The sequence below is a fragment of the Colossoma macropomum genome, unplaced genomic scaffold, assembly GCF_904425465.1.
Source record: "Colossoma macropomum unplaced genomic scaffold, Colossoma_macropomum, whole genome shotgun sequence".
NCBI lineage: Eukaryota > Metazoa > Chordata > Actinopteri > Characiformes > Serrasalmidae > Colossoma > Colossoma macropomum.
Genome location: NW_023494808.1, coordinates 1,037,727 through 1,061,453, shown reverse-complemented (window position 1 = coordinate 1,061,453; position 23,727 = coordinate 1,037,727). Strand labels below are relative to the sequence as shown.

Sequence of the window (23,727 nt, the reverse complement as noted above, 5' to 3'; positions counted from 1 at the left end):
AAGCCAGTTAAACTGCATGATGCCACTTTTAAAAAAGATGGTTCTTCAAAGGTTCTTTAGTAAAGGGAGTTGTTCTATATAGAACCACGAACACTCAAAGATCCATTTGCATGCTTAAATGGTTCTCTACATGGTGAAATGGCTCTTCAGATTGGGGTGAAACGCTCTGTTTTAGAGAAACTTACCAGTCAGAATTGTTCACAGTGGTGGTGATAGGAACCAGGTGTCCACCTCTAAAAGCTCCCTCACAGAAAGTTCCTACATGAAACGGTTATGAATTCACTGCCTGATGACTGAGACACTGTTTTATGATAGTTTAGAGAACTTAAACTCCATTCATGGTGGAGGGATACATGCAGGGCGCTGTGAGGCAAAATAGTCCCCAAAGAAAACTTATTATTTCAGATTTTCCACTATTTTCCATCATCAACATTCCATATAAACTCAGAAGACTCGTGTAGGTTCTCTGGTGGTTCTGGATAGTAAATAAAATGTCTATATCTGTGTTGTAGTCATGGCGACCCCTGGTTCCTATCACCACCACTGTAAAGACATCAGAACCATTTCACACCAAACCACTCTGAATCTCTCTGTTTACATCTCATGAACTGAATTACGCAGAAAATTGTAGAAAAAATGGTGGAATTTGCTTTATAATAAAACTAGTTAAGCTGCTTGATATCATAATAAGCACTTTTGTAATGTTGAAGTGATTGAATAAGTTTACAATGCGCACTTTCTGTGTGTATCAACGTGTGTCTGTGTAAATGTGCTTATGTTTGCAGATCTGATATTTATTCTCTGCTTACTCACCTAATCATTAACCCGTAAGTTGAGATTTTGAAGGACACTCCACTGCTGGTTACAATCAATCACTTCACCCGAACCATCCAGAGACAGTACAACACTGTGAACAGTCCTCCAATCATGGGACACTTCTGGTTCTTTTCTGCTGAAACGTGGGCGCTCCTGCTGCTGTTTGTAAGCCTTTTGTTTCTGTAAGTAGATTCTCTGTAAAACACAACTAATAACACAGCTGCTCATCTCAGTTTTGCAAACGAACAGTGATGATTCATGAAAATAAGTGAACACATCCTCTACAAGGAACACACTTAAAAATGGCATTTTTCTGAAATTTGTAGAGCACAATTTACATATTTGAAAAGAATAAAACATAAAATGCAACCCCAATTTCAAATAAGTTGAGGCACTGTGTAAAATGTAAATAAATGTAAATAAAAACAGAATGCAATGATTAGCAAATCTCATAGACCTGTATTGTACTCACAATAGAACATACAACACATGTTAGACATTGAAAGTGAGACATTTTACTATTTCATGAAAAAAGTCTTCGTAATTTTACGTTGAGGAACATTTTTCTGAAATTGTTCCACAATTTTTAGACACGGTTTCTCTCAGATTGGTGAACTTCTGTCCATCTTTGCTTCTGAGACACTCTGCCTCCCTAAAATGCTCTTTTTATACCTGGTCATCAAGCTATTTGTTTTTTAGTAGTACCACTTACTTTTTAGCTTTATTTTCCAGTAAGTTTCTCTTTAGCAGAATATTTCACACCAATCCACTCTGAATGACTCTGTTTTGCATTCTGTTATGTAGATATTTAGGTAAATTGGTTGACGTCTGTATTGTGTTGTAAATGTGCAGGTATGGATATTGGCCCAACAGTTTCTTCAGAAAGTTAGGAGTTCCTGGACCCAAACCTCTCCCACTGCTGGGAAACATGTTAGAGTACAGAAAGGTGAGTTTATACAGGATAAACATTTTACTGTCTCTACACTCTTAAAAAAGATGGTTCTTCAAGGATTATTTCATAAAGACAATTGTTCTATATAGAATCACGAACATGCTTTGGGGTTTTTGTATGGTGAAATGCTTCTTCAGATTGATGGAGAATGTGTTGTACGTGGGGCGGCACGGTGGCGCAGTGGGTAGCACTGTCGCCTCACAGCAAGAAGGGCCTGGGTTTGATTCCCGGCCGGGTGACCAGGGTCATTTCTGTGTGGAGTTTGCCTGTTCTCCCCGTGTCTGTGTGGGTTTCCTCCGGGTACTCCGGTTTCCTCCCACGGCCCAAAGACATGCAGTCAGGCTGATTGGACATGCTGAATTGCCCCTAGGTGTGAATGTGTATGTCTGTCTGTCTGCCCTGTGATGGACTGGCGACCTGTCCAGGGTGTATCCTGCCTTCCGCCCAATGACAGCTGGGATAGGCTCCAGCACCCCACCGTGACCCAGAAGGATAAGCGGTTTAGATGATGTATGTGTTGTAGGTGGTTCTTTATAGAACCTTTTTGAAAATTATTCTATATAGCACCAAAAAGGTTATTCTGTTGTTACAAGCTCAACATCACAGTAGAAGAACCCTTTTTGTTGCAGTATAGAAACAATATAGAACAATATTATGAATGCTTTAAATTACAGAGTAAAAACTGTCAATTTAACTTAAGTTGCAAAACCTCTGTTGGTTCACAGATCAATGGTTCTTCAATGGTTCTTTAGTAAAGACAATGATTCTATGTAGAACCATGAACTCTCAGTTGCATGTGTTGCTTGTGGTTCTGTATAGAACCTTTTTGAAAATGGTTCCGTCCAGCACTATGCTTGAAAACATAACAACAGAAGAACCCTTTTTGGTGCTATCTAGAACCATACACAACACATTCTCCATCAATCTGAAGAACCATTTTACCAAGCAAAGAACCATTTAATCATGGTTCCATCCAGGATTCATCGTTCTAAATAGAACCATTGCCTTTACTAATAAACCCTTCTAAGAACCATCTTTTTAGTGTATTTCAGTGGGATAGTTATTATTTCATGTAGTTATTATTCAATATTTATTTCTGTACATGTAATTTGATCATTTCAGGGTTTCCATGTGTTTGATATGGAGTGTTTTAAAAAGTATGGCGGGATTTGGGGGTAAGTACATATTCTTCATTATAGCTTTTACCCTCTTACATGTAATAAAGGTGCTAAACAGAACCAAAAAAGTCCCCTATCAATAGAGGATTTTTAACCCCTTAAGATCTTAGGCTTATTACGTTCTAAGGCTTATTATCCAGTAACTACAGGGGCTTCGATGCAAACTGGCTGAGCTATTCTCAGATTATAGAAGTGTGTAATAAAACTGGCCATTTAAGGGAATCAAGAACTAAATAGAACCAAGGATTTTTCCTAGAACTGCACATCTAAGCTAGGAACCATTCAGGAACCTGCATGTTAAAAGGAGACGTACTATGCTCATTTTCAGTGTTCCTTATTTTATTTTTTGTTCTACTAGAACAGATTTACAGCTTCAATGTTCCAAACACACATTATTTTCCTCATCCTGTTCATCTCTATTCACCCTCTGTCTGAAACGCTCTGTTAGAGCTCCTGTGTCTTTAAGCCCCTCCTCCCGATGAGCCCAGTGTGCTCAGATTGGTCAGCTCACCCACTCTGCCATAGCCACAGCGGTTCCGCCCCTCCAGTCCTGCAGTCTGCAGACAGACCCTTCTCTCCTTAGCAGCTGTAAACTCCGCTGTGGCTGTTTCTCCAGTGGCGTCGTTTCTGCTGTATCATCCAGAGTGGATCCTGAAAGTCCGGTCAGCGTCTCTCCACACGCTACAGCACTGGACACACTTTTCCTCCTCCAGTAGCCGCTGTGTGCTGTGTGAGGGGGCGGAGCTCGCCGGTAGGCGGGCAGTAAGGACTGTGTTACGAGATGATGTCATCCTGTAACAAAGGAAAAGGGCTGGAATTCCAACATGGCGTTTCAGGCAGCTGAGAAAAGTGGGTTCTGTGGGAGAGAGTTTCTCCCTCTAGAGGGAACGCTGAGCTTTGGGACCTTGCAGAACATTTACATCCACAAAAAGATACAACATAATAAAGGAAAGAGAAAAAATGGAAAAGCATTATAGGGCCTCCTTTAACTGTCTGTGTAATGAACAAATTCACAGTAATTATTCAGTACCGACTCCTGAGTGATGCCGTAGAAGAACCACTTTGGGTTCCCTAACAATCATGATTGAAAAAGAGATTTGTGAGTGTGAGAAATCTTTTAAAGGTTCACATAATGTACCTGTTTAAGGGTTAGAATCTGGAACCTTTACATTACATGGAAGTGCTTTAAATTCTAATTTAAAAAGGTTCCTTATATTCACATTTCTCATTTACAAAAGGGTTCTCCAAAGTTTCTTCTGGGAACCAAAATTGTTTCTTCTTTGGAGTCACCCAAAGAACCCTTTTTGAAACCTTTATTTTGGAGAGCGTTGGGGTTGTTTAGAGGATTGTTGTTGATGTTGAACTCTGTGCAGAACGCAGCGAAGAACACAAACAAAATTGAACCGGGGCACATCAGGGTTGGAGTTCAGTCATAGACATCTGTGGACAGTTGTGGACATTCAATAACTTTGCCTAGAACCAGTTCTGTTTACAGGAACATTTTACCGGATGGCTCCTTAGAGAACCATTTCTAAAAAACTGAGATGTGTGAGTGTGAAGAATCTTTTAAAGATAAAGTGTAAAGGTTCTACAACATTTAGAGTTTATTTTGCTGGAACTGTGTTCTAAGCCAAGAACCATTCAAGAACCTTCATATTTAAGATTGTGTTTCTGCTACAAGTTTCATTTCTGTAATTAATCTGTTTTTTTTTTCAGGATATATGAAGGGAGAACACCCTTACTCTGTGTTCTAGACAGAACCATCATTAAATCAGTGCTCGTTAAAGAATGTTACTCACTCTTCACCAACAGACGGGTAAGAATAGAATAATTATCCCTATAAACGTTTAACCTCATCATCTGTGATGACATCAACAGATGTCACATCCTTTCAGACCCACAGCGCTGAGTCTTCTTCTCACAGTGGATGTTTGATGGATGTTTTGACTGCAAATGATATTAATAAATGGTCTCTGACCTTTGAACAGTACTGCAGATCTACTAAATCTATTAGGATATTTTCTAGAACATTTACATGACCAATGTTTACATATGCCATTCTTTTTATGTAATTAATTTTAATATATTTGCAGCTCACGTCAGTGCTTTGAGATTTGAGAAAATGCATGTAAAAAGAAAAATTCATTATTGCAGAAGTTAAATATTAAAAGTTAGCGCTTTAGCGCTTACATTGTAAGAGTGTTTTGAAGTTTTTGACCCCTGTTCTGTTTATGTAAACCTGACCTTTCACCCTGTGTGCTTTTATTCTGTAATGTGGTCAGGATCTTGGTCTGAACGGTGAGCTGTATGACGCCCTGTTTGTGACCACAGATGAGGACTGGAAGAGAATCCGAGGAGTTCTTTCCCCCTCTTTCACCAGCGGAAGACTGAGGGAGGTGGGATTAACACTAATTTACAGTGGTGTTAACACTAATTAGCACTAAAATTAACACTAATTAACAGTAATTAATATTTACACTAATTTACACAGATTTACTTAGTTACACTAATGTTCTGTAACCAAAACAAAACAACTTATTTACACTAACACAAATGTATACTAATTAACAAATTAACAAATGTATACAAATTAGCACAAATTTACACTACTTAACACATTTATACAAATTAACAAAACTTTACAGTACATAATGCATTGATACAAATTAGAACAAATTTACACTACTCAACACAAATTTAGCACAAATTTACACCACATAACACATTTATACAAATTAGCACAAACTTACACTGCTCAACACAAATTTATGCAAATTAACACAAATTTACACTGCTCAACACACATTTATGCAAATTAACACATTTACACTACATAACACATTTATACAAATTGGCACAAATTACACAAATTAACATAAATTTACACAAATTAACACAAATTTATATAACTTCATACAAATTCTCATCACTTAAAGCATTATACAAATTTGCATAAATGTACTCCACTCAACACAAAGTTACACTAATAAACACAAACATTTAATGCAAGTTTTATATTACATGAAGTTTTATGTAAGTTCTTCATTTACAAACCAATGTAAACAAAAACATAAACCTGCAACTGATGAATACATTTTAAGACAAGTGATTAACTTGCCAGTTTGTGCATCAGTGGGTCAGTTTGTGGGTCAGTGGGTCAGTTGGTGGATCAATGGGTCAGTTGGTGAATCAGTGAGTGGATGGATGTTTGCTGTGCCTCTCTAGATGTTTGGGATCATGAAGACACATTCACAAACTTTGGTTAGAAACCTGGAGAAGAAAACGAAGCAAACAAGTGGAGTTCATGTTAAAGAGTAAGTATCAGATTATTATTATTATTATTATTATTATTATTATTATTATAATTATTATTATTACTATTATTATAATCATCATCTCAGTAGAATGGTTCTGAAAGGTTAATTAAAAGATTCTGCAGACATTCTGATGGCCGTAGCCTCACTCATTCAGCCTACAGCAGTTTAGAGAACTCCAGCTCCGGCGCTGAGCTCAGTGTTTATCCTGGTGTGACATGATGTAGTGTTGTTATATGTGCTGTGTTATGCTGTTGGTATGTTGTGTTATGTTGTTGTTCTAAGCTGTGTTGTGTATGTGCAGGTTGTTTGGAGCGTACAGTATGGACGTGATAACCAGCTCAGCGTTCAGCGTCGACATCGATTCTCTAAACAACCCCAAAGACCCGTTTGTGACGAACGTGAAGAAATTGCTGGATTTTGATTTTTTCAAGCCGACGTTCCTCATTGCAGGTAGTTCAGCTCATTTCCTTTTCCTTTACCTTTTAATTCATGTGAGAAAAGAAGAGCACAGTGATTAAAAGTGTTGCTGTTTTTTTCTATAGCTGTATTCCCATTTGCCATACCTCTGCTGGAGAAAATGGATTGTGGTTTCTTCCCTACATGCGTGTTTGATTTCTTCTTTACTGTCCTGCAGAAGATCAAGGCTGATCGAGTGGCCAAAGACCACAAGGTACATTAAAGAAAAAATGATCTTAATGAGCTAAATAGGTTTCATTCATACCTATTATTGTGTTTTTCAGTAATAATACCGTCTTAAATAAATATTTACAGACATGCTGGATGGTTCATGCCAACAAAGAATCTTGGTTATTTGTTGCTGTTAAAGGATGTTGATATCATATCTTCATATTTTGTTTCTTGCAAGCTTTACATATACTGTAGCGACCAGCTGCTGGCTGGTGCTGGCTTCTAGATGCTCATGAGATGTGGCCATGCTGATAGCCACACCAGGACGGTTGTGGGAGGCGCGCGTCGTCTGGAAAAGGAACTTGTTAATGTTACTGTTCATCAGTTAAGTGTATGTGGTATGTGTTTATTGTATTATTTTGTGTTGGGGGTTGGTCATAGTGAAGGTGAGGTGTATGGTTATTTGTGACCTCCTTACGTGTACCTTTCCACCCTGGTGTTTAATAAAGAGCACTTCTCATGGTGGAATCATGGCCTCATGCCGACACCACACTGGTGTCAGTGGTGGGATAGCCCTTGGATAACTTGGGCCGGCGGGTCAATAGATGCCAACATGGAGGTTCAGCAGCAGCTGCAGGCCATGTGTCAAGTGTAGTGTGGACAGCAGACGGATAATCACACTCGCCATCACAGGCTTGGTGATATCCCCACTGCAACTAGGGGTCCTTACACACACCGAGAGCGGTACATCAAATGGCTGGAAGGCATCCATCCTCCAACTCAAGTCAGTCACCAGTGACGGAGGCAGGGCCCCAGCACACACAAGCAGAACACATGAGAGCATTGATGACATGGTGGGCGGGGGAGAGAGTGAATGGCGGACAGCTGGATTGCTGGTGTTGCTGTCATAGCCCCCAGCTGCTGACCGGGCGTTGGTGCTCTGTGGGAAGTTTCCTCACATACAGGAGGAGGCACAACAGCAAGAGCGCAGCCTTGAGAGAGGACTGAGGGTGCCAAGGAGCTTTTGTGTTGGCTGGAACTTTGTACATGCTGAGGGACTTGGCTCGAGCTGGTAGGTCTTTGGGGACAGTCAACCTTTGAAGGGGGGGCTACGTAGTGACCTGCTACTGGCTGGCATTGGCCTCTAGACACTCATGAGGAAGATCATGGGAGGTGTGCACCCTCTAGAAAAGAGAGTATTTATGTTGTTTATGTTTCTGTTCTTCAGTAAAAGGTATGTGGTGTGTGGTTACTGTATTGTTCTATGTCAGGGAGTGGATTTAGCTAGTGTGGGTTGGTGTTCACCGTGTGGTGTACAGTTGGTGGTGGCCAACTTCTCGTGGAGGCATCATGGCCTCCCCTGTGTCTTACTCCATGTCGATGCCACTATATACATATGCAGTCCCTTTCTAGCTTTTCGTGTAGTAAGTATTTCCAGGATCTGTGAGCTAATGACCTTTTTTTCTGTCCATCACTTCCTGTAGAGCAGAGTGGACTTTATGCAGCTAATGGTGGATTCTCAAACACCAGAGAAAGTAGAAGCTCAACAAGGTGAGGAGATAAAGAAAGGTAATACTTTATCAGTTTAGAATGCCGCCTGACTGACCACCTGCACATAATATTTTCTGGAAATAGTGTTTTTGTGCCAGATTGATAGATTGATTTTTGGTCTTAAAATGGGAGCTATGGAAGCTTTTGAAATGTTGATTTTTGAAGCATAAAACTTTCAGAGAATATTATTTGGTTTATGAACTGAGAATATTGCTTTTTTTTGCTTTTTTTTTTTTTGCTTTGGAACAAATTTGACTCTCTATATTTCCACAATTAGGCATATTACCCCTACTGAAATAAAACATTAGGACCATTAGAATTAAACCTGGTGATTTTGCTTTCTATTAGGAACTGGCTTAATGGTTAGAATTAGATACCACTAGTTTCCTGTAGGACACCTTTAGATCCCATTAGGAAACCACCAGAAACATCTGTAATCATAACCTCTCTTAAAATAATTAGAATCCTTTACACTATATGAACCAATATCTGGAAAAAACTAAATACCATTAGTGACTATTCGACACCACCAGGAAACAACAGAAACTTTCAAAGTTTTCTCAGATTTCTTTCAGATTTTTGATCTTCAGAAGGGACATTTTTCACATTTTGATATTTATTACTTCATTACAATAACACCTTTTTGCCATTTAGATATTAATGTTAACATAATAAAGGCTTCTGATTTGTGAAAGATTTAAAAGGGAAACCATCAAATATCCGGCCTACATTTCTAATGCATGAGGCTCACCTGTGACAAAATTTACCAAAAAAGCATTTTTTTAACAATGCCTGCCGTTAAAAAGAGCACATTTCAGTATATAATAAATGTACCAGACATGACACTTGAATCTTGAATTAAACAAGCTTAAAATTCTGCACACTATCTATTAGACACAATGACATTATTTCCCAAAGTAAAATATGAGATGGTCTACAAGGAACCTTTCCTGAAATCTGGTGATTTGAGGCAGATTTACAGAGCGACTGTTACGTTACTGGCTTTAGATACAGAAAAAATATCCTCCTTGTTTTTGTGTATGTTTTACCTCTGAAGGTCTGAGTGATCATGAGATTTTATCTCAGTCCTTGATCTTCATCTTTGCTGGTTATGAGACGAGTAGCAGCACTCTGTCCTTCTTCTTCTACAACATGGCCGCCAACCCAGAAACGATGAAGAAACTTCAGGAAGAGATCGACCAGACCTTTCCAGATAAGGTGACTAACACTGAGTCCTTTTACAAATTCACCAAAATAAAGAACAAAAACTGTGGAAACAAGAAAAAACACTACTGAAACCATCAACTGAAAAATTTTTATTACATGTCTAGAACCAATGATGAAAAGTCTTAAGGACCAAGTACAAACCCCTGTGGAACCCCACAAGCGATAATGACTGATAGACTACTAGTTGTGTAATAAAATAAAAATAATTAATCATAAGTGATGCAACACTTTTTGGATGAACTTTAGACTCACAGTCACATGCTAAACACCACTAGTCAAAAATATGTTGACATATGTGTTGAAATCCTCCACAGAGAGCACAATAAAATATGGCATTCTGTAAATATTACTGTACAATTTCTGTTTATTTGCTGAGTTTAACATATTGCGATAAAATTAAGTTATATGTATATATACACTTATATTTTCTAGTTACAGTTGTATTGTATAGTATTGTATACTATTTTATGCCATATGTTTTCTTATCCTAATTTACTATTTTTACCTTATTATGTATGTATTCTGTGTTGGTCTTATGCTGCTGGAACAATCTAATTTCCCTTTGCGGCATTTATAAAGTGTTATCTCACAATAAAATGTCAGTGTCAACAGAACATGGAGTTTGAACAGGGGCTCCAACATTTTTAGACTTAGCCATAAATGCTTCACTCAAGGGCACACTGCCAGCAATCTGAGAAAGGGTCAGGACATTAGCATATGTTGTTGCAATAAATGAGAAAAGCCATAGAACCTTTGAGACTTTTGGTACTCCAGAGGTTCTCCCAAACCAACAAGGCCTCAGTGTTTTCTCTTGAGTCACTAACATAAAAATATATCCTGAATATTCTTACTAATTGTGTCTGAACAACCTTGCTAGCACTGACTGTGTCTTGTTCGTCTTTAGGCTCCAGTTCAGTATGATTCAGTGATGAGTATGGAATATCTGGACGCTGCTCTGAATGAATCTCTGAGGTTGTACCCCATCGCTGCTCGGCTAGAAAGAATCTGCAAGAAAACTGTGGAGATTAACGGTGTGACTATCCCCCAGGGAACGACCGTCATGATCCCCACATATCCCCTTCACAGAGACCCTGAATACTGGCCTGATCCCAATTCCTTCAACCCTGAGAGGTAGAAACTGCTGTTATCCTGTTAGTTTACTGCCAAGCTGTGCAGCCTAGACTTACTTAAATAAAACCTTTTACTTCATATACATGCAATTTGTAGCTGCAAACATATGTGCATCAGTGAGATCCTGCTGGTGTGGGTTTCCTCTAATCCATTGATGCTCACAAAGTGATTTGAGTGCAAACAGCTTCATCTAACAGTGAATCCTTAGTCTGTCAAACATGGCTTTATAACGAACTACAAATACCTTGTTTATTTCTAAGCAATTTCATTGAGAATGTACATTTTAATTGCTTATTTTTTGTTTATGTAACCAATTTTAATTGAGTCATTGTGAGAAATTTGTGACTACAGTAAATAGACTTTGTTTTCCCCTCCTGTGTAGGTTCACTAAGGAGAATAAGGAGAGTATAGACCCCTATGCCTTCATGCCTTTCGGTGCAGGACCCAGGAACTGTATCGGAATGAGGTTTGCTCTGGTGTCCATGAAGCTGGCCATCGTAGAGATACTGCAGAGATTTGACATCAATGTTTGTGATGAGACGAAGGTTAGATCATCTAAAGCTAATCATTTACTTGTTAAACGTTAATAATCCATCTGTCTGAGTTCTGCCCAAAAATGTGTTGTTGCGTAAATACTATTGTGAGATCAAGACAAGAATGCATTCAGCCTAATGAGAAAACTGTAGAACAGACTCAGTTTATATCACAATACCTACATTTAGAGTCGGTTATTCATTCAGCCTAATGAGAAACTGTAGAACAGACTCAGTTTATATCACAATACCTACATTTAGAGTCGGTTATTCATTCAGCCTAATGAGAAACTGTAGAACAGACTCAGTTTATACACAATACCTACATTTAGAGTCGGTTATTCATTCAGCCTAATGAGAAACTGTAGAACAGACTCAGTTTATATCACAATACCTACATTTAGAGCCGGTTATTCATTCAACCTAATGAGAAACTGTAGAACAGACTCAGTTTATATCACAATACCTACATTTAGAGTCGGTTATTCATTCAGCCTAATGAGAAACTGTAGAACAGACTCAGTTTATATCACAATACCTACATTTAGAGTCGGTTATTCATTTGCCAATGAGAAACTGTAGAACAGACTCAGTTTATATCACAATACCTACATTTAGAGCCGGTTATTCATTCAACCTAATGAGAAACTGTAGAACAGACTCAGTTTATATCACAATACCTACAATAGATCATACCTATGTAGAAAGCCAGTAATACAATTCCAGCGTAGACAGCTAGGTAGCCAGTGTTGGCTATGACGTTAACTTACAGCTCTAATACAGCTGACACTGTTGAAATTTCAGCTCAGCCTATCAAAATCATATATTTTTCCTTAAAAACCTAGATAGTACAACAATAAACCTGAAATTAATAACATTTTTTAATTGTTTACTTAGAATTAATTCTAATGCTAGTGTTATATATATAAATGCTTACCCAGTTTTCCAGTACTGCATATATATTTCTGTTAAAAATTACAATTATAATGTGAATAATCTCTGTTTGTTCTTGTTGATTTTTGTAGGTGCCATTGGAGTTGGGTGTCGGTGCTTTCCTGGCTCCTAAAGACCCCATCCAACTCAACTTCACCCCTCGAGCTAACTCCAAATCAGGCTAACCTGTCCCAGCTTTGTCCTAAAGGCGGATTCTAACTGCAGGGAGATTCACTCGAAAGAGGCCCCAAATATTCTGTTATAACTCTCGCTAGGACAAAGCAATCTGAATGAAACAATGTGCAATGAGCATCGGAGCGATGATGTAGGCGCCGGACAGCCGTTGCGACATTTAACCTACGTTTGCAACTTCTGGGTGCAGACCCCCATACCCCTTCACTCAGTCACTCGACTTCTCATCCAGAGAGTGCTGTATAGTGTTGAGCTGCACGGCAAGATATGTAGCGTATTTTTTTGGTTCAGATTGCTTCATCCTAATGGGAGTTACAACAGAATAATTGGGGGCTCTTTCAAGTGAATCTCCCTGTAGTTTTGGAGTATATAGTATGTTAACAAGTATCAGATTCAAGTATAATCATACTAAAAACATACTTACAGTCTGTTGATTTTTGAGTACGTTGTTGATGGACATAGTGTGAATGTAAAGATGAGAAGGAGGAGCTACTTAAAGCAGGAAATATTGGAAAACTAGGAGGATGTTAAATTGAATGCTAGCTAGTGAACAAGGTCAAGTTGGAACTGTAAAATTAGTAAACAAAGCAGCGCTGCTCTTCTCAAATATGTAGTGTAAAAAGAACAGCTAATGAAAACCAAAAATAAACTAATGCACGCAGAACAGAAGTGCTCTTGTTTAAAATGAACGATAGTTCCACAAGATGGTCTTGGCTTAGTTTGGTACTTTTGCACTTGGTGGACCCAACTGGAAATTGTGCACTGCCCCCTGTGAACACTACTTTGGGATAAGTTCTGCTATGAATCACAAGACCAACACCTTCATGAGGAGGAAGAAGGACTGAGATGGACAGAGTGACTATTTTCAGGAAATAATAATAAATATCAAACATCACAACATTTTAGCGTCACTGTCACTCAGCATGGGGCGTAAGCGTGCACTGTTATGCAGATGATAAAATGCAGTTTTGGTGATGAGCTTAATGTGAGACTCAAAAGTGAGAGATGAATCAAGAAGACAGTCAAGGTTCTTAACAAACTAAGCTGGCTTAATATCAACACAATCAATGTTGACTGAAAAGTTAAATACAAAAGCTGCTGTTAAATCTAAAAGAATCAGGATGTTAAGAAATCCAGCATCTGTAGGCAGCAGCAAGTCATCTACAACTTTTACAAGGGCAGACTCAGTACTGTGTAGGGTGCGGAGGTCAGACTGAAAAGGCTCATTTAGGTTACTGGAGGATAGAAAGTCATGCAGCTGAGAGGCTACAACCCTTTCCATAACTTTAGCTAAGAAAGGGAGATTGGAGATTGGTCTGTAGTTGGCCAGAGATGATGGGTCCAACCCAGGTTTCTTTAGGATAGGAGTGACAGCAGCTATTTTGAGAGATGGAGGAACACTGCCTAATGAAAAGCATAGATTAATCATATGAGCCATAAGAGGTGCAATAACAGAGGAAGTGGACTTAAGAGTGGCCGTAGGAGCAGGATCTAGTTGAGATGTACAGGAAGAGGATTTGGAAATAATCTCAGACACGGTGGAAGAGTTCACAGGGGAGAAAACAGAGAGACAATTATCAGGTGAGAGTGAAACAGAGGCCTGAGAAAGAGAAGTGCCGGTGGCTACAGGGAAATGCAGATAGATCTTATTAATTTTATCCAGAAAAAAAATCCAAAAATGCTCGACACTGGGCAGAGGAGTTCAAGGTGGGTAGTGAAGGAGGCTGAAGAAGTTTGTTTATAGTATTAAAGAGAGTTTTGGGCCTGTGACTGCCAGAGTTTATAAGGTCAGAATAGAAAGAGGAGCGGGCAGTGTTTAATGCAGCTTTATATATGGAAACCTGCTCAGTAAAAAGTGTGAAATGAACTGAAAGACCAGTTTTCTTATACAGGCGCTCTAAACGCCTAACTTCAACTTTCATGATTCTAACTTCTGGAGTGAACCATGGTGAAGTACGAGTAGCAGGAACACATCAAGTCTTGAGAGGGGCAAGAGTATTGAGTATTTCAGAGATAGTGCTATTGTAGCATGTGACAAATTCTTCAGGAGAGGACAGCGGAGTAAGATCAGAAAGAGCAGAGGTCTGGAGAAGTTTAGAGAAGGTATTAGTGGCAACAGAGATAAGATTACGAAAGGAGACAGTAGATTTGTTGTAGGATTTAGGGGGGCTAAACCAAGACCACACTCAATGAGCTTATGGTCAGAGAAACCAACAACAGAACCAGAAACTGAGACATCATTTAAACCGTGGGTGACCTTGAATATGTCTTGGGAAATCAACATGCTGAATCACTCTAAAGCATGTGATGCCTTGTTGGTAATAGAACAAGAGTTCAAAAGGCCTATTTTCACAGGAAATGTTCCAATGGAGGAGTAAGTGCTAGATTGTGCAAGAGGGCAAAAATGATCACGAATGATTTCACGTGTCTGTTTATGATCCTTAATGATCTGCCTCTGTGACCAAATAACCAGAATGTGTGTATATGAGGCACGGTGAGAAATATGGAAGCACCAGGACCGGTGAATATACCTAGGTTGGCGCGTAAACCCAAGACTCTGACATAAATTAAATGTCGAGGGGGCCAGACGAGCATGAGTGTTAAAACTTTTTAGTTCAGTTCTTGAATATGTAATCATCATGAAAAATAATGTCCAAAAAACAATAATCCACATCCAAGAACAGCCAGTCAGTCGTAAACCAAGGCAAGGCATGATGACTTATCCAGCAGGCTTGATAGAGAACCACAGCATGCACTACCACTAACACCACCAAAGCACGTTAGCCAGACCAATGACCCCAACCCAGCAATTTGAGTACAGGAAAGTGAAAACTGCCCAGTACCTCAGATTAAACGACAGAATTTAGTGAGGGGTAGAAACTCACTCACCGCAGCTGCAGTCGAGGGGTAGGAGGAAGAAGGGAGAGGGCTGTGGTTAGCAGGCAGTGGAAAGTGGTATATAGCCATGGGAGAACGTCTGACGTGAAACCAGACAATGATCGAGATCCAGAGAGCAGAGAAGCCAAAAATGAAAAAAAAAAATGCTCCTCAGAACTCGGCGACCCGCTCTGTAACTTTACGTGGTCTGACACTTCGTGGCTGAGCTGCTGTGGTTCCTAAACGCTTCCACTTTTCAATAATACACTCACAGCAGGTTGTGGAAAATCCAGAAGGGAAGAAACTTCACAAACTGACTTGTCGGAATGGTGACATCCTATTACAGCACCACGCTGGAATCCAGTGAGCTCTTTAGACCCATTCTTTCACTAATGTTTGTAAAGGCAGGCTGCATGGCTATGGGCTTGGTTTTTCGGTATTTGATTTTTAGGTATTTTTCCATGTGTAATAAAGATTTCTGAATCCACCAATAAAAAAGAAAAGAAAATCAAGCATTGATCAAATTATATGAAATTACCAACAACCTCCCAGCTGACCACCTCAGATTTGATCAATAACTCAATAAATTTAGATGCACATCTTTATTAGTTTCAGAAACATTGAGGCTTAATTTTACCTCAAAAAAGTGCTATGAAAAAAGGTATACATTTATATAAATTATAACTTCTGAACCATTGAAGTTATTTGTATGAAATTTGAAGCTTTTATTCTTGTTAGTTTTGACCATGTTAAACAACCAGAACAGAACCAAACAGGAGCTGCTAGTTAGCCATTTAATGTACAATCAAAAAATTGTACTAACTTTGTTTGTCCCTCTGTATCTCCACACTGATGTACGTCAGATCATTAACATTATGATATTTGTTACTCATGTCAAAGTACTTTATTGCCAATGAGGTAATCATCATAAAGTAATAAAGGGCTCTGATTTATGAGTTGTTTACAAATAAGAACAATCATAATTTTTCTCTCTTCAGATGCTTTTTGTGTAAAATGCTAAAGCCCTAAAGTGAGCAGAGGGATCATCAATAAAGCAGAACATGAGCTGAACCAGCACAACAGAATGAAATTAAACCCAAACGTTTATTTCACTGCATCTTTATCTGCAGCACTGATTCATGTGTTCCTGAAGGAAGTCCATGTTTGAAAGATTAACTTATGAAACTCATTCATTCACATGAGTGAGCAGATAAACACACAAATGACACAGATTGATTGTATAATTTGGAATTAAAATGAAATTAATATTTGTCCCAATGAACTGTCACTTAGATACACAAAGGACAAAGTTTGTGGAGGCATTCCTGCCTTAGATAAAGCCACTTACATAACTTCATTATCATAAACATGTATCGCTGCTGTCAGAAGAAAACCTAGGATCTTCATTTTTATTTTGTAGTTTTTTTTTTTACAGAATTTAAGAATTCTAACCAGCCTCTGTAGTGTGAATGAATAAATGAATCAATAGAAAAGATCCAGAATTACTTGAAAAAAAAATCTAGTTCCATTAAACTTTCATTCAAATTTAATAATGTTTTTTCCTTATCCTGTAAAATGACCATTTTGGAGATACGAAATATTGTTCCAACAGATATATTTACGACATAACAATAACAAGCATGTATACATGAGAAATACACCCAGTATTTTTGTAGAACTGTCAGTTTTACACTATAATATACTTAAATGTTTTTGAAGTAGTTCTGTAAATGTTCATAACAGGGTGGACATAGTTTGGAAAAAGTGTATATAATCACTAAACCATAAACACCTAAGTGTTTATGGTAAATCATTTAAAAATTTGACCCAAAGTGTTCAGTTGTTGTGATTTGAAAAATAAAAGACAAAACTAAATCTGGTGATGGTAAGTCAATTGTTTGTTTATCTTTAAAAAATGTAATTGAACCTAGTTGTTTTTATTTTGTCTTTGGAGGCCAAAGTGCAGTGTTTGTGGAGGCCGAGGGCCAAAAAGACAAAACAAATAAAGTAAACAAATACAGAAGACTGGTAGGTTTTAAAATTAAGTTTTAAAAATGTGTTTTATAAACTGGCACTATATTTCAAAAAACATACATTTAAAAGGAACATAAGAATTTGTTTACAGTGCGTATCAATGTGTGTCTGTATAAATGTGTGTATGTGTGCAGATCTGATATTTACTGTCTGTTTACTCACCTAATCATTAAACTGTAGGCTGAGCTTTTAAAGGACGCTCCACTGCAGTTTACAGTCACTTTAACTGAACCGTCCAGAGAAACTGCAACACTGTGGACAGTCCAGCAATCATGGGGTACATCTGGTTCTTCTCTGCTGAAACGTGGGCGCTCCTGCTGCTGTTTATAAGCCTTTTACTTCTGTAAGTACCTTATAATCATTATTTGTGTATCAAGTACATAAACAACTACACTTGTGGTTGTCTCAGTGTTGTAAACTCTTTTAACATAATGGGGAAAAAAGGAAAAAAAAGAAGAGGTTCCATAACTTTCACACAAGCCACATTTTTATTTACAATGTGTCAAATACAGTAAATAAGCAGTAATTATGTATTAAAATGTAAAGAAGTGTGGTCTCTGTAGAGGATGTATTGACTTATTGTCACTTAGAAAAGCAGGGGTGCCCAAACTTTTGCATGTTCAGTAGTTTTCGTTTTTTTTGTCTGTTTTTTGTCATGTTTAGTACTTTTCTACCATAGAAACAATATATTTTATCTACTGTGAAACCTATTTAAAAGACTACTGTGTCTTTTCCACAGCCAAACATTGCATATTTGCCTACAGCTTTAAATGTTATTATTTATGTTATGGTTTGGCATGAAAAGGTTGAGTTTAGAGACCCAGATTTCTTTACAGTGTTGGTGATAGGAACCAGGGTCACTATGCCTACAACACAAATATAGCATTCAACCTAATGACAAACTATATACAGTATCTCACAAAAGTGAGTACACCCCTCACATTTCTGCAAATATTTTATTATATCTTTTCATGGGACACACTGTAGAAATGAAACTATGATATGACTTAAAGTAGTCAGTGTACAGCTTGTATAGCAGTATTTACTGTCAGTATTTACAGATATACTGTCCTCTGAAAATAACTCAACACACAGCCGTTAATGCCTAAATAGCTGGCAACACAAGTGAGTACAACTCACAGTCAACATGTCCAATTGTTTCGTTGTCCATCCCTGGTGTCATGTGACAAAGAACTCTCTGAGGAAATAGAAATAGAAACAGAATTGTTGCTCTCCACAAAGATGGTCTAGGCTATAAGAAGATTACTAACACCCTGAAACTGAGCTATAGCACGGTGGCCAAGGTCATACAGCGGTTTTCCAGGACAGGTTCCACTCGGAACAGGTCTCGCCAGGGTCGACCAAAGAAGTTGAGTCCATGTGTTCAGCGTCATATTCAGAGGTTGGCTTCAAAAAATAGACGCATGAGTGCTGCCAGCATCGCTGCAGAGGTTGAAGAAGAGGGAGGTCAGCCTGTCAGTGCTCAGACCATACGCCGCACAATGCATCAACTCGGTCTGCATGGCCGTCGTCCCTGAAGGAAGCCTCTTCTAAAGCTGACGCACAACAAAGCCCAGAAACAGTTTGCTGAAGACAAGCAGTCCAAGAACATGGATTACTGGAACCACGTCCTGTAGTCTGACAAGACCAAGATAAACTTATTTGGCTCAGATGGTGTCCAGCATATGTGGCGGCGCCCTGGTGAGGAGTACCAAGACAACTGTCTCTTGCCTACAGTCAAGCAAGGTGGTGGTAGCATCATGGTCTGGAGCTGCATGAGTGCTGCCAGCACTGGGGAGCTGCGGTTCATTGAGGGAAACAACTGCCTTGCTGAAGGTAAAGGTGATGGACTGGCCAAGTATGTCTCCAGACCTAAACCCAATTGAGCACCTGTGGGTCATCCTTAAGTGGAAGGGGGAGGAGCGCAAGGTGTCTAACATCCACCAGCTCTGTGATGTCATCATGGAGGAGTGGAAGAGGATTCCAGTAGCAACCTGTGCAGCTCTGGTGAATTCCATGCCCAAGAGGGTTCAGGTAGTGCTAGATAATAATGGTGGTCACACAAAATATTGACACATTGAGCACAATTTGGACATGTTCACTGTGAAGTGTACTCACTTGTGTTGCAGGCTATTTAGACATTAACGGCTGTATGTTGAGTTATTTTCAGAGGACAGTAAATCTATACTGCTATACAAGCTGTACACTGACTAAGTTATATCCAGGTTTCATTTCTATATTGTGTCCCATGAAAAGATATAATAAAATATTTGCAGAAATGTGAGGGGTGTACTCACTTTTGTGAGATACTGTATGTATATACATATATATACATACACACACACACACACACACACATTATATTGCCAAAAGTATTCACTCACCCATCCAAATCACTGAATTCAGGTGTTCCTAAAATGACAGAGCGGGGTCAGTGGATGCTGAGGCGCATAGTGCGCAGAGGTCGCCAACTTTATGCACTGTTCTTGAGCTAATCTGAAGGCCACATGAAGTTTGGAGGTCTGCAGCAATTGACTCTGCAGAGAGAGCTTCATGGAATGGGTTTTCATGGCCGAGCAGCTGCATCCAAGCCTTACATCACCATACGCAATGCAAAGCGTCAAATGCAGTGGTGTAAAGCGCCGCTGGACTAGAACAGTGGAGACGCGTTCTCTGGAGTGATGAATCACACTTCTCCGTCTGGGAATCCGATGGACGAGTCTGGGTTTGGCGGTTGCCAGGAGACGGTACTTGTCTGACTGCATTGTGCCAAGTGTAAAGTTTGGTGGAGGGGGGATTATGGTGTGGGGTTGTTTTTCAGGAGTTGGGCTCGGCCCCTTAGTTCCAGTGAAAGGAACTCTTAATGCTTCAGCCCCAAGAGATTTTGGACAATTTCATGCTCTCAAATTTGTGGGAACAGTTTGGGGACGGCCCCTTCCTGTTCCAACATGACTGCACATCAGTGCATAAAGCAAGGTCCATAAAGACATGAGTTTGGTGTGGAAGAACTTGACTGGCCTCACCTCCTGACCTCAACCCGATAGAACACCTTTGGGATGAATTAGAGTGGAGACTGCGAGGCAGGCCTTCTCGTCCAACATCAGTGTCTGACCTCACAAATGCACTTCTGGAAGAAGGTCAAATATTTCCATAAACACTCCTAAACCTTGTGGAAAGCCTTCCCAGAAGAGTTGAAGCTGATATAGCTGCAAAGGGTGGGCCGAGAAGAGAAGAGAAGAGATATAGATATGCAAGTATAAATATAATATACATATATACAGTGTGAGTGGAGAGCATACAATGAAGGTAGTATGTCCTGTGGGAGAAGCATACGTAAAAGTATGCAGAGTAAACTTATACAGTAACTGTTGGTGCAAATATGAATAGTGCAGTAATAGACTGTGCAAATATGAATAGTGCAATAATACTAGGATATGAAGTACAATACAGTGCAGTGAGTGCAAAGATATGGTTAAAGTGATGGTGTAGAGGTCAGCAGGGTCACAGCCTCGAGGAGGAAGCTCTTTCTGAGCCTGCTGGTGCGGGAGGGGAGGCTCCTGTAATGGCTGCCAGATGGGAGGAGGGTCCATAGTTACGATGAGAAACGTCCTTGATGATGCATTGGGTAGTTTTCACTACCTGCTGGAGCGCTTTCAAGTCAGCCCTGCACCAGATATTACTCTGCTGCAGGGGGTCAGCGCAGCCATACAGTTGGACTCAACCTTTGGGTTGACCTCCACCTGCTGCTCCAGAAAGATATGATGGGGACCCAGGGCATTGTTAGGCTTTTTACTCCAGTGCCCGCTTACCAGGATCCCTCTCAGTTCCCCTCAGAGTGGGTAAAGGTGGTAAAGCCTTCGCTTGGGCCACCCCAGTCTGGGAGAATCAAACTGCTGTATGCACTTCCTCAGACCTCTACATGGAGAGTGGCCCACTGCTCCTTTGCATATGGCAAGGGAGATGATAGCCGGCTGACAACAATGTTGAGTTCTGCATTATGGCTGCATAAAGTGGATGGAACTCTGCGTTAGTGGCAGCCTTCCACCAGGGAAACCTTAACAGGGAGCCTGAAGACAATTTGGGCCCTTGAGATCCTCCTTTCTCCCTCAAGGAACTGATAATGTGAGTGCCGCAGGGACTGTGTCACCAGGCGCACTGTTCAACAGCATCTGCAGCATCACAACCCCTGCACTGACTGACTGACATAGTCTGTGACAGTCTTGGGATCCCAGTTACATTTACATTTACATTTACATCATTTAGCAGACGCTCTTATCCAGAGCGACTTACAAAAAGTGCTTTGTCTATCCAGAGAAAGAATCTTCGCTAGCTACCAATAGGTTAGAGAGAAAGTCAGTCCTAAGCTCAGATACTGCTAGAATCAGAAGGTCATTGACACCTAGTGAAAAAGGGACAGAGTTAAACACAGAACAGTGCAATACAATAAAATACATAAGTGCTGTACAATACATTACAATCAATACTTAATTTAGTGCTCATTTAAGTGCTGAATAAACAGGTGTGTCTTCAGTCTGCGTTTGAAGATAGCGAGAGACTCTGCTGTACGGACAGCCAGTGGGAGTTCGTTCCACCACCTGGGTGCCAGCACAGAGAACAGTCTAGATGCTTGCCTTCCACGCGCCTTGAAGGATGGCGGGTCAAGCCGAGCTGTACTCGAAGCTCGAAGGGCTCGTGGTACAGTTCGAGATTTGACCATTGCCATCAAGTAGGGAGGGGCTGGTCCATTTTTGGCCTTGTAGGCAAGCATAAGGGTTTTAAATCTGATGCGTGCAGCTACAGGAAGCCAGTGAAGGGAGCGCAGCAGTGGGGTGACGCGGCTGAACTTTGGGAGATTGAAGATGAGTCTTGCTGCTGCATTCTGGATGAGTTGCAGAGGCCAGATGGCCTGCATCGGAAGACCAGCCAAGAGCGAGTTGCAGTAGTCAAGCCTTGAGATGACAAAAGACTGCACTAGCACCTGGGTGGCCTCTCGAGAGAGAAAGGGTCGGATCCTCCGGATGTTGAACAGCAGAAATCTGCATGACCGAGTTAGGTTCGCAGTTGCTGGGTTCCTGTTTAAAGTCCTCCTCTGTCCATGCTGGAGCTCCCTCATCACCCTCCTCCCTGACCCATCATGCACCACTCCCAAGTACTTTGATCTTCAGGAGATCTTCAGCAAACAGAAAGCCGAGCTTCTACCTGTCAGTTGTACAATTGTGCGTTGACTTCCTCTGAGATACCAGTCCTCCCCAGGGCAGACTATTCTCTCTGTCAAAACTTAAGCATAAGGCCATGGAGGACTACATCCATGAGGCTTTGGCTGTGGGTTCATATGGCCCTCCATCTCTCCAGCATGTGCTAGGTTCTTGTTTATGGGGAGGAAGGACAGGGCATCTTTGTCCTGCATTGACTACTAGGGCCTCAACAAGGTCACAGTCAAGGATCATTATCCCCTACCCCTCATGACCTCAGCCTTCGAGGAACTGCAGCAGGCCTCAATTTTCACTAAGCCGGACCTGCGCAATGCCTACAATCTCATCCAGGTTAGGCAGAGTGATGAGAGGAAGACAGCCCTTATCACGCCAATGGACCATCATGAGTACTTGGTCATGCCCTTTGGACTGATGAATGTACCATCCATCTTCAGCGTTACATCAACAAGATCTTGAGAAAGACCCTGGACCACTTCATGTTTGTTGATCTGGATGACATCCTCATTTATAGCCGCTCAATGGAAGAACATGTAACATGAATGTAAAATACTGGAAAATCTGAAATAATAGGTTTTCTTTCGGGACTATTTTGCCTCACAGCGCCCTGCATGTATCCGTCCACCATAAATGGATTTTTAGGAAATAGTCTTCTATTTCTTCTATTTCTCTAATGTCTCAGACATTAATTCTGACTCAGTAAGTTTCTCTAGAATGGAGCATTTTACACCAAACCACTCTAAACAACGTCATCTAGTATTTAATTATGCAAGAAATTGGGGAAATTGATGGACGTCCTCTGTACTGTATTGTAAATGTGCAGGTATGGATACTGGCCCAACAGTTTCTTCAGAAAGTTAGGAATTCCTGGACCCAAACCTCTCCCATTGCTGGGAAACATGTTAGAGTACAGAAAGGTGAGTTAATACAGGATAAAACTTTGTCTCTATTACAGTGGAATAATTATTATTTCACATAATGTTTAATCAATATTTGTTTTTGTAATTCTGATATTTTCAGGGTGTCCATGGGCTTGATATGGACTGCTTTATGAAGTATGGGAGGATTTGGGGGTGAGTACATACTGTTCATTGCAGTTTTTACCCTTTTGTACATAATAAAGGTGTTAGACGGAATCAAACATGCTCC

The 23,727-nt window shown here is 40.0% G+C and overlaps 2 protein-coding genes across 3 annotated transcripts in view; both read left to right on the top strand.

The window, feature by feature from the left end:
* Positions 1-861: 861 nt before the first annotated feature.
* On the top strand, positions 862-12,450 carry LOC118797892 (cytochrome P450 3A56-like). The gene is made up of 13 exons (XM_036557187.1): positions 862-998; positions 1,669-1,762; positions 2,891-2,943; positions 4,663-4,762; positions 5,229-5,342; positions 6,172-6,260; positions 6,565-6,713; positions 6,806-6,933; positions 8,375-8,441; positions 9,499-9,659; positions 10,573-10,799; positions 11,182-11,344; positions 12,358-12,450. The coding sequence occupies exons 1-13, from the start codon at positions 928-930 to the stop codon at positions 12,448-12,450; spliced, it is 1,509 nt and encodes a 502-aa protein (XP_036413080.1). The 5' UTR covers positions 862-927.
* Positions 12,451-17,377: 4,927 nt separating this feature from the next.
* The window catches only part of LOC118797887 (cytochrome P450 3A56-like), a 42,102-nt gene continuing 35,752 nt past the window's right edge, over positions 17,378-23,727 (top strand). The window contains exons 1-3 of one of the 2 annotated variants that reach the window (XM_036557183.1): positions 17,378-17,711; positions 23,402-23,495; positions 23,599-23,651. In XM_036557183.1, the coding sequence (XP_036413076.1) occupies positions 17,641-17,711; positions 23,402-23,495; positions 23,599-23,651 (218 nt within the window). In that variant the 5' untranslated portion in view covers positions 17,378-17,640. The remainder of the gene's footprint in view (positions 17,712-23,401; positions 23,496-23,598; positions 23,652-23,727) is intronic. The other variant, XM_036557182.1, reaches the window with a different exon arrangement.

Excerpts from the sequence above, each read along its gene's own strand:
- LOC118797892 (XM_036557187.1), top strand. The coding sequence starts at position 928 with ATGGGACACTTCTGGTTCTTTTCTGCTGAAACGTGGGCGCTCCTGCTG. Across the intron at positions 4,763-5,228 it reads CACTCTTCACCAACAGACGG|GATCTTGGTCTGAACGGTGA; the intron begins GTAAGAATAGAA and ends TAATGTGGTCAG. Across the intron at positions 10,800-11,181 it reads AATTCCTTCAACCCTGAGAG|GTTCACTAAGGAGAATAAGG; the intron begins GTAGAAACTGCT and ends CCTCCTGTGTAG.